Raw genomic sequence first — 12,162 nt, 5'->3', positions numbered from 1 at the left:
ACCCGCAAACGTTGTATTGTGTGTTGATTGGTGTGTGCCGTATTGTGTGTTGACTCGCGTGTGTTGTCTTGTGTCTCATCTCGCTAGTGTCGTCTTGAGTCTCATCTCGCGTGTGTCGTCTTGAGGCTCATCTCGCGTGTCGTCTTGGGTCTCATCTCGCGTGTGTCGCCTTGAGTCTCATCTCACGTGTGTCGTCTTGAGTCTCATCTCGGATTTGTCGTCTTGAGTCTCATCCCACGTGTGTCGTCTTGAGTCTCATCTCGCGTGTGTCGTCTTGAGTCTCATCTCGCGTGTGTCGTCTTGAGTCTCATCTCGCGTGTGTCGTCTTGAGTCTCATCTCGCGTGTGTCGTCTTGAGTCTCATCTCACGTGTGTCGTCTTGAGTCTCATCTCGCGTGTGTCGTCTTGAGTCTCATCCCGCGTGTGTCGTCTTGAGTCTCATCTCGCGTGTGTCGTCTTGAGTCTCATCTCGCGTGTGTCGTCTTGAGTCTCATCTCGCGTGTGTCGTCTTGAGTCTCATCCCGCGTGTGTCGTCTTGAGTCTCATCTCACGTGTGTCGTCTTGAGTCTCATCTCGCGTGTGTCGTCTTGAGTCTCATCCCGCGTGTGTCGTCTTGACTCTCATCCCACGTGTGTCGTCTTGAGTCTCATCTCGCGTGTGTCGTCTTGAGTCTCATCTCGCGTATGTCGTCTTGAGTCTCATCTCGCGTGTGTCGTCTTGAGTCTCATCTCGCGTGTGTCGTCTTGAGTCTCATCCCACGTGTGTCGTCTTGAGTCTCATCTCGCGTGTCTCGTCTTGAGTCTCATCTCGCGTGTGTCGTCTTGAGTCTCATCTCGCGTGTGTCGTCTTGAGTCTTATCTTGTGTGTGTCGTATTGAGTCTCATCTCGCGTGTGTCGTCTTGAGTCTCATCTCGCGTGTGTTTTCTTATGTTCATGTATGTTTTGTTACTTATGTTTTGTTTGTGTATTGTCGCTTGTGTTTACTTGTTTGTGTCTTCTGTTTTACTAGTCTCTAACGCATTCCGCCACTGAGTAAGATCATAATATAATAAGAGTACTAGTATTGGCTTTTTAATCAATTCCTGTAGAAAATGTCTTATTATTGTATCTTGGGGTTACTTGCATCGGTCGACAACATACGATGTGTGTGTCAAGCGCCGGCGACGATGGCGCAATTAGAATGTTACCTTCCTTCCATTTCGTGAACGCGGTTTGCTCAATATCAAATATTCTTGATATTCTAAAATCTTTCGACATTTGAAATACAAATTCGGCCAGGTATTTATAATAGAATGCGGATTCAAAATACTTTAGGGGCGGTAAGGCAACTTACTTCAAAAATTGTGCAATTAATTGGGGATGGTTTTTTTTGTCATGGTATAACGCCTAAATGTCTGTGTTCTTATTTAAATATTTTATGTATTATATCTCCTGAAGCTATCCGGGAATCTACTTAAAGCGTAAATCAAATTACAAGTATTCAAGAAGAAACATTTTGAAAGAAAACGGAAGAAAAAAGAGAAGATGTTTTATTATTGGCATCAAATTAAATTTGAAAGTCCATCACATTTACACGATGGAAAACAGGTCCTGCTTGAACAAGCCTTCGACCAATACAATAATCATCACCAGATGGAATATCTATCTTATTTTTAAGGAGCAACTTCATATTCACCATAAAGCAGGTTTATAAATAGTGTTCATTTTTGAGTCAACCTGATATTTTTTCTGCCCGTTTGTAAGGCGGCAAAAGAACCATTGCTGTTTCATTATAATCATTAATTAAAATTGTGTTCCCGCTCCGCTTAGGCAAAACACAAGGACGTGATTTTTTTATAGATTAAGATTGAACTGGGTGAAAAAATAACAGAAAAAATATAAAAGCTTATGTAAACCAAAGAAATAAGAGGAGAAAATCATGTCAGATGTTACTGATCACATTGTGGCTTTGAGTGTCTTTAGTTTGTTTTCCGCTCTTTGTTACATACGCCAATGTGATATACGTATATAAAATCAAACATTAAATCAGTGAAACATCTAAACAATAGATAAGCTGAGTTTTATGTTTGATTCTTAATACACTACCGGCCTAAATTTCTCGAATTATCCTTGATTTTTACTAAATGATTTTATTTGTTTGTGATGATAATCATAAATATAGTTTCCTTTTTGAAGTCGTGGAAAATATCTTAAGAATGTGAACAATACACCAATCATAACAAACCAAAAAAAAGTGAGCTAAGCTAAATCCTGTTATGTTTCGAGAAATTGGGGCCTAGTCTACAGGTGATACTAACACAATGATATATGTGTTTACCCTCAATAGAAGTTCAATTTAGAAGTTCACAATAAAGTCCGATCTTTCATTAGTTCCACGGTTTCCATCGAACAATTATTTTACCTGTTATAAATAAATATCAACTAGCATCTATAGTTCACACTATAATGGCAAATACGCTATTTATAACAATTATAAATGAGCACATTTTCATTATTGTGTAAAGAATTCAAAGTCATCTCTGTCCATAACATCTTGATCTTGAACGGGCGAATCCACCGTCTCCTTGCTCCGCTTCCCAAGGTCTAGCAGTCTCATTCTGTTGTGAAAAGATTGCGCCTGGACACGACGTCGTCCCTCGGCGGCGAGCATGTTTGCCAGGGCCGATAAAGGGCCGGAGACCGACAGCTGTTGAGTCCGACGTCTTGAAAATGTGGGAGCCTTCGACACGACTGGTTTTCTCAGGAATGAACTACTAAATATTCTGCCAAAGTCATATTGTGGAAAACGCCATGCTCTTTTTGCGTCAATGTGGTCCGGGTGAAAGTCTTCCTTTTTTCTCTGGTTTTGTAATTTTATCATTTCCTGCTTATAGATTATATCCACAAGTGCTTGTATGTCTTTGTCGTATTGAAACGACGGGCCTTTGGTGTTGCCGTTCGTAAATCCAAATTCACTGTCGGTAAAGTCCGTAAATGGGTCGGCGTCATCGGAGCTTAATATCGTATCAGGGATTCCGTCTTCGTTGAGCATGTATTTCCCAGTTGAGAGCGAGATTACTTGAAGGAGAAACATCACAGTCATTATCATGAGCCGGTGTGCCATTGCTGTGTGCATTCTTTCAAACATCCACTGAAAAGATACAAAGAAAGAAATTGTAAAATTAAATAGTAAAAAAAGAACGCATTTTCTATTTATTATAGTACTATTAATGTTGCCACAAACTTCAGTCGAACCCCGTTGGTTCAAGCTCGCTTGGCTCGATTTCCTCGTTGGCTCGAACTGGAAGTAAAGGACCGAATTATTTATACTGAAGGTAATTATTCCCGCTTTGTTCGATTTCCCCGAAACTCGAGGTATTTTAGTCGGTCCCTGGGAGTTCGAGCACACGGGGTTTAACTGTAAATATTTTAGGCTTAACGAAATGGCATAAATTAATTCATTCGAAAATCGCCCACACTTCTAATATTCAATACCAAATCCTATCTCATAAACCAAATCATAAAACCTTAATATAGGAGACGTTAACATAAATATCAATGTCTAGATATTTTAATATTTATTAGATTATCTTTTTGTGTCCTATTGGAACAAAAAGGTGAATTTTTATTCAATTATAAAAAGGGAAAAAAACAAATATGCAAAATGTTGTTTTTCTGTCGCAACAAACGTTATAACGGCGTATAAGAGTCGCTTATTTAAGCTAATTGCTGTGTTTTGTATTTATGTTGCGTAGCAGTGCATACACTGCAAACAGGAAACCATATAAAAAAAATTAAGTCTCCAACGCATTTAGTAAGTTTTTAACTGATCCCAGGGCTTGAAAATAATTGATAAGTATAGATGGGTTGGGTTGGGCACCTAAAATAGAGAAAAAAAGAAGTGTCTATGTTTATTCTATTTTAAAACAGTCACCATTTTTTTCTATCGATAATGAGCTTAGCAAATATCTTGACAATATCCAGTTTAAGAAGGCCATTGTAAAAAATCGCTCTTACACCAATTAATGGCATTTCTCCATTTATAAAATTGTTGTGTTTAATGTACCTTAGACACTCGAACTGACAGTAGCAGCCACGTTTGAAGGGCAGAAGGATGGGCGTGAGAAACGCAAATGAATTTTGGCGTACGAGATTCTCACTTATAGTGATTCGTATTTTGAGGGATTGGGCTCGAAAAATACGAGAAAAATCAAATGTAGTCCTATCTTAAATTGGGGGAAATCCATAACATAATCTGTTCTCGGATAATTTGAGATAGAACTTGTCTCCATGTTTATTGAATGAATGACGGCTTATCAACCTTATGAATAGTGAAGCAACCATGCTCCAGCAAACAAAATTCTGTGTTTATGTATATCTAAATTAGAACGTAGATAGTTCATAATAATGCATTCAAAACACAAGACGGGTTTATAATACATGTACATCCAAAACTCGAGACGGGTTTAAAATACATCCAAAACTCGAGACGGGTTTATAATACATAGAAACTCGAGACGGGTTTATAATACGTCCAAAACTCGAGACGGGTTTATAATACATCCAAAACTCGAGACGGGTTTATAATACATCCAAAACTCGAGACGGGTTTATAATACATCCAAAACTCGAGACGGGTTTATAATACATAGAAACTCGAGACGGGTTTATAATACATAGAAACTCGAGACGGGTTTATAATACGTCCAAAACTCGAGACGGGTTTATAATACATCCAAAACTCGAGACGGGTTTATAATACATCCAAAACTCGAGATGGGTTTATAATACATCCAAAACTCGAGACGGGTTTATAATACATAGAAACTCGAGACGGGTTTATAATACATAGAAACTCGAGACGGGTTTATAAAACATAGAAACTCGAGACGGGTTTATAATACATAGAAACTCGAGACGGGTTTATAATACATCCAAAACTCGAGACGGGTTTATAATACATAGAAACTCGAGACGGGTTTATAATACATAGAAACTCGAGACGGGTTTATAATACATCCAAAACTCGAGACGGGTTTATAATACATAGAAACTCGAGACGGGTTTATAATACATAGAAACTCGAGACGGGTTTATAATACATCCAAAACTCGAGACGGGTTTATAATACATCCAAAACTCGAGACGGGTTTATAATACATAGAAACTCGAGACGGGTTTATAATACAAAGAAACTCGAGACGGGTTTATAATACATCCAAAACTCGAGACGGGTTTATAATACATAGAAACTCGAGACGGGTTTATAATACATAGAAACTCGAGACGGGTTTATAATACATCCAAAACTCGAGACGGGTTTATAATACATAGAAACTCGAGACGGGTTTATAATACATGGAAACTCGAGACGGGTTTATAATACATAGAAACTCGAGACGGGTTTATAATACATAGAAACTCGAGACGGGTTTATAATACATCCAAAACTCGAGACGGGTTTATATTACATAGAAACTCGAGACGGGTTAATAGAACATATAAACTCAAGACGGGTTTATATTACATCAAAACTCGAGACGGGTTTATAATACATCCAAAACTCGAGACGGGTTTATAATACATAGAAACTCGAGACGGGTTTATAATACATCCAAAACTCGAGACGGGTTTATAATACATCCAAAACTCGAGACGGGTTTATAATACATCCAAAACTCGAGACGGGTTTATAATACATAGAAACTCGAGACGGGTTTATAATACATAGAAACTCGAGACGGGTTTATAATACGTCCAAAACTCGAGACGGGTTTATAATACATCCAAAACTCGAGACGGGTTTATAATACATCCAAAACTCGAGACGGGTTTATAATACATCCAAAACTCGAGACGGGTTTATAATACATAGAAACTCGAGACGGGTTTATAATACATAGAAACTCGAGACGGGTTTATAATACATAGAAACTCGAGACGGGTTTATAATACATAGAAACTCGAGACGGGTTTATAATACATAGAAACTCGAGACGGGTTTATAATACATAGAAACTCGAGACGGGTTTATAAAACATAGAAACTCGAGACGGGTTTATAATACATAGAAACTCGAGACGGGTTTATAATACATCCAAAACTCGAGACGGGTTTATAATACATAGAAACTCGAGACGGGTTTATAATACATAGAAACTCGAGACGGGGTTATAATACATCCAAAACTCGAGACGGGTTTATAATACATAGAAACTCGAGACGGGTTTATAATACATCCAAAACTCGAGACGGGTTTATAATACATCCAAAACTCGAGACGGGTTTATAATACATCCAAAACTCGAGACGGGTTTATAATACATAGAAACTCGAGACGGGTTTATAATACATAGAAACTCGAGACGGGTTTATAATACATTCAAAACTCTTGACGGGTTTATAATACATAGAAACTCGAGACGGGTTTATAATACATAGAAACTCGAGACGGGTTTATAATACATCCAAAACTCGAGACGGGTTTATAATACATAGAAACTCGAGACGGGTTTATAATACATGGAAACTCGAGACGGGTTTATAATACATAGAAACTCGAGACGGGTTTATAATACATAGAAACTCGAGACGGGTTTATAATACATCCAAAACTCGAGACGGGTTTATATTACATAGAAACTCGAGACGGGTTTATAGTACATATAAACTCAAGACGGGTTTATATTACATCAAAACTCGAGACGGGTTTATAATACATCCAAAACTCGAGACGGGTTTATAATACATAGAAACTCGAGACGGGTTTATAATACATCCAAAACTCGAGACGGGTTTATAATACATCCAAAACTTGAGACGGGTTTATAATACATCCAAAACTCGAGACGGGTTTATAATACATAGAAACTCGAGACGGGTTTATAATACATAGAAACTCGAGACGGGTTTATAATACATCCAAAACTCGAGACGGGTTTATGATACATCCAAAACTCGAGACGGGTTTATAATACATTCAAAACTCGAGACGGGTTTATATTACATAGAAACTCGAGACGGGTTTATAATACATAGAAACTCGAGACGGGTTTATAATACATAGAAACTCGAGACGGATTTATAATACATAGAAACTCGAGACGGGTTTATAATACATAGAAACTCGAGACGGGTTTATAATACATAGAAACTCGAGACGGGTTTATAATACATAGAAACTCGAGACGGGTTTATAATACATAGAAACTCGAGACGGGTTTATAATACATCCAAAACTCGAGACGGGTTTATATTACATCAAAACTCGAGACGGGTTTATAATACATCCAGAATTCGATACGGGTTTATAATACATCCAAAACTCACATCCAAAACTCGAGATGGGTTTATAATACATCCAAAACTCACATCCAAAACTCGAGACGGGTTTATAATACATCCAAAACTCGAGACGGTTTTATAATACATCCAAAACTCGAGACGGGTTCATAATACATCCAAAACTAGAGACGGGTTTATAATACATCAAAAACTCGAGACGGGTTCATAATTCATCCAAAACAAAAGACGGGTTTATAATACATTCAAAACTCGAGACGGGGTGATAATGCATAAAAAACTCGAGACGGGTTCATAATACATTCAAAACTCGAGACGGGTTTATAATACATTCAAAACTCGAGACGGGGTTATAATACATAAATAAACTCGAGACGGGTTCATAATACATTCAAAACTCGAGACGGGGTGATAATGCATACAAAAACTCGAAATGGGTTCATAATACATTCAAAACTCGATACGGGGTGATAATGCATAAAAAAACTCGAGATGGGTTCATAATACATTCAAAGCTCGAGACGGGTTTATAAAACGTCCAAAACTCGAGACGGGGTTATAATACATCCAAAACAAAAGACGGGTTTATAATACATTCAAAACTCTAGACGGGGTGATAATGCATAAAAAAACTCTAGACGGGTTCATAATACATTCAAAACTCGAGACGGGTTTATAATACATTCAAAACTCGAGACGGGGTTATAATACATAAATAAACTCGAGACGGGTTCATAATACATTCAAAGCTCGAGACGGGTTTATAAAACGTCCAAAACTCGAGACGGGGTTATAATACATCCAAAACAAAAGACGGGTTCATAATACATCGAAAACTCGAGACGGGTTCATAATACGTCCAAAACTCGAGACGGGTTTATAATACGTCCAAAACTCGAGACGGGGTTATAAACCATCCAAAACACAAGACAAATTTACTATACACACCAAAACACAAGACGTATTTATTTTACACTCAAAACACAAAACACACAGAAGACAAGAAGGGTAAACAAAACATTCAAAACACAAGACGGGTTTACCACATTTTAGCCTAAAATGTTATAATTATAGGAACTACTTTTATGCGCAGTCACCCATAGTCGCTTAGGTGTTAATCCGATCTGGTCATTGTTCAGTTTAATTTCGTCCCGTCCATACGTCCAGTTCTTGACTTAAAAAAACAAGGTTTTGTATCCCTGGTATATCTCAGCGCTTACACTGCAAGCGGGGAACCAAAATCGCTAACGTTAGCTATCGTGAGCAACCTGTTAGCATTAACTGAACTCCGGGCTGTGGCCTACAATGTAACCAGTTTGACATATGAGGAAAGATGAAATTGTTATCGAAAAAAACACCTTAAATTAGCATAATTTGTGTTATAAAATTATCAAAGGTGGGAATTGGCAGCCAAAAATATATCGTGGTTCAACAATTGCATAGATGGGCGACACACACTCTCCACCACAGACCGTCACTTTTGTTTAAATGATCAAAATGTAGCTTTGTGTGACATTAATAGGGATGAACGTGATCAAGTTTTAAACACTACATTTTCGCAGTAAAGTAAGAAATGTTCCAGAAAGCGGAAATCCGCTTAATTGTGTTTTGAAACGAGTTAGTTCAGAGGGCGGGCGGGGATGAAAATCAAGCAATTAATTTATAACCGTCTATGGCTACGTAATTAAAATGCATCGCCTTTGCTTCACCTAAGAGAACGCACATTCACCAAATTCAGGTATCAAGTATGGATGAACTATGTCATAAAGAAGCGCATAAACATTCATTTGCTTTATATAATAAATTAAAAGAATATAAAAAATAATCATTTTGGATTTTTTCAGAAATTATTTCTTTAATCTTATTTTTTTTAATATAATTTTTCATAAAATCTGACGTCGCTTGATAATTATCCAAACTGTTCATGTACAGTTAATGAAAAATCTGTGACATTCTGCTTCCGTTAAGTTCATTAAATTCTATTAACATATCAACGACGATTAAGACTCTTCAGCCGTTATCAAAAGACACTCCGTGGGAAGCTGCCTCTTAATGAAAATGTATCACATAAAAGAATCCCGGCGCGTTAACACGCCTTAATGGCCGATTGTGTGTCTACTTCCGGCTTGTGTGGCGAACTGTCAGCTTTACACGCCATCTCTCCATTTTAGCATGTTCTGGGAAAGGCTGACTTTCCATCCTTATTCTAAACTTTAAAAGAACCTTTTTCCAGCATCTCAGAAGTCGGTATGATTTTATAAAATTTCAATGAAAATTAATTTTCTTCTTTTTAGCAGCTTGTTTAACAGAACTCCTTGAAAATAATTCAGAATAATTCATGGCATAATCAAAATGCTCCAAATCCGATACAACAAACAGCCGAAAATCATACATGTTGACATCATCCACAACATCGAATTAGCGTTCCATTGTAAAAAGGTCTCTTCAATCCCCAGTGCTTCCTCAATTCATATATATGTTAGCTAGAAATAAATATACAATCGAACCCCGTTGGCTCGAAGTCCCAGGGACTGGCGAAAATACAACGAGCCTCGGGGAAATCGAACAAAGCGGGAATTCTAATCTCTTTATACAGAATTCGATCCAGAATTCGGTCCTTTACATCCAGTTCGAGCCAACGAAGAAATCGAGCCAAGCGAGTTCGAACTAACGAGGTTCGACTGTATTGTAACACTATAATCAAAACTCACATTATATATAAGCACGTTATGTCCGATTTGAAATTACGTTTGAACACAGCATTCAGTGAAATACCAGTTCACAAAACGAAAATCATCAACACAAGCAACAACAAAATAAGTGAAACGTATAAAATGCTTACGTTTGCTTGTTACGTATTCCGTGTGAATATATAATCCACGACGATGTACTTGCAAATGAACAATGAGTTTATTCACATAAGACAGTTGGCATGCGTTTTTATCCGAAAAATTGCCAATGTGTTATGAACGAGAAGATACAAACTGGCATTTCCACGTATGAGAGTTGTTTGTTTATTTTTTTCACACATACGAACACGATCCTGGATATGGGGAAGTAGTAGTAGTACGGAACGCAGGGGAAGAATATTGTTAGCGAGAATACATACAAACTGTCATTCTACGCTCTAAACACAACGAACGTTTACAAGCACAAGTCTGACTGATACAAACAACCAACACACGATGATGATTCATTCTAAAAGGAAATCTAAAGGAACATTTATATAAGACCATTTGTTCAGTTATATACATTTCAAGGAGAATCTGATGATTTATACAGATACATAGAAATATTCCAATACGCTTATTTTAGGGTTTAAGCCATACTTTACGAAGGGCAGGTGCTGCAGAAGTTCTACAGATTGCTTAGAGCGGGCACATTGTAACTAAGGCCAAATATGGATTCGACAGGTTTCAACTGCCAAATATGTAGAGTTTTGTATGTTTTTATAACGGTGTGTGTACACCACGTGATGAATTGCGTCAGAAATGCTATGTCGGAAGGCAACATTTTGCTTCGAATGAAGACTTTAAACAAAGATAAGTTTTCTATTTCTTCACCATTTTAAATAAAGCATGGCGCAGTCTACGCCGCTGACGGAGCCCCACCTTCAACGTAGCGTCCTAAATAATGTTTTGACTGTGCTCCGTCAGACGGCCGTTTTGTGAAAAGGTTCGTCGAAGTGTTTTAAGAAACTAAACGCTCAATCTAACTCGGGTAAAAGACTGACGGCGGTTCTCCGTAAGCGGCTTAGACTGCGCTATGTTTCATTTAAAATGATGAAGAAATAATTGAGTTATCGTTGTTTAAAGTCGTCATTCGAAAATGTTGCCTTCAGAGTGTATACAGCACGTTCAAGACGTTCACACAGTGTGTATACCTAAATCTTATACATATACACATACGGGTTTACAAATGCATCATTTCATTTTCACTTTTCTTTCAAATTTGGCAATAGACATTTTAACTATTTTATTCCACAGATAAAAAGTATCGTGCTTAATATTTAACCTTTTCAGCGCATTTATCTGACAAATATTACTAAAGTTATACTGCAAAATGAGTAAAACTATTCTTAAGTTGTCTATTAAAGCTATCTGTTATTAGTTCTTATGTAATCTGTAATAGTTAATTGGCTGTTTTCTCACGTTCGAAGTCAATAATTAAAACATGGATGTTGGCCTTGTTGCAAAACAACATCTGCCAGACAAACCGCCTTTCTTAGAACAATACAACGCCGAAAGCGTCTCGTGACTGATTCACAGCGCTTTAATACACAGTAATGACCGTTTGTTATGTATTTCCGGTCTCCACTTAGTGTTGTCGCCATTATACGCACGGCACTTATTCTGGGTCAGCATTTCAATAATTTTTTTCGAGTAAGGATACCAAGGTTAAAGGAGGAAACAATGTTGAACATTGTAAAAGAAACAGACGTAAAAAAACACACAAAAAGACAAACGAAATGGCACGTACGACAAAACCTTTTAGGATCATATTCGTTGACGTTTTAAGCTGCACTCTCACAGACTGAACGTTTTGACAACATTTTTTTCTTGGAACGAGCCATTTTTTTGCGAAAATCCATGGAAACCTGTTATATAAGACAGCTGACAAAAATCATATCGCAGATTTTTATATTTAAGTTCAAAAATGGATGTTTCATGCATTTTTCTTAAACCGTAGGTAACGGTTTAAACCATAAAACATTAATTTACGAACGGAAATATAAAAATCTACGATCTGATTTTTTGTCAGCAATCTTATATCATTGGTTTGCAGATATTTACGCAAACATTTGCTCTTTCCAAGACAAAAAATAAAAAAAAGTTGTTAAAATGGTCAATCTGTGAGAGTGAAGCTTTAAATAAGAATCGTG

General features: G+C 37.3%; 1 protein-coding gene across 1 annotated transcript in view; it reads right to left on the bottom strand.

The window, feature by feature from the left end:
• Window positions 1–1,551: 1,551 nt before the first annotated feature.
• LOC128206883 (uncharacterized) overlaps window positions 1,552–12,162 on the bottom strand; it is a 46,236-nt gene continuing 35,625 nt past the window's right edge. Inside the window, exon 2 of the mRNA XM_052909591.1 lies at window positions 1,552–3,129. Coding sequence (XP_052765551.1) covers window positions 2,491–3,126 — 636 coding nt within the window. The 5' untranslated portion in view covers window positions 3,127–3,129 and the 3' untranslated portion in view covers window positions 1,552–2,490. The remainder of the gene's footprint in view (window positions 3,130–12,162) is intronic.

Source organism: Mya arenaria, chromosome 10, assembly GCF_026914265.1.
Source record: "Mya arenaria isolate MELC-2E11 chromosome 10, ASM2691426v1".
In the NCBI taxonomy this organism is placed as follows: Eukaryota; Metazoa; Mollusca; class Bivalvia; order Myida; family Myidae; genus Mya; species Mya arenaria.
This window is presented reverse-complemented; position numbering and strand designations above follow the sequence as displayed.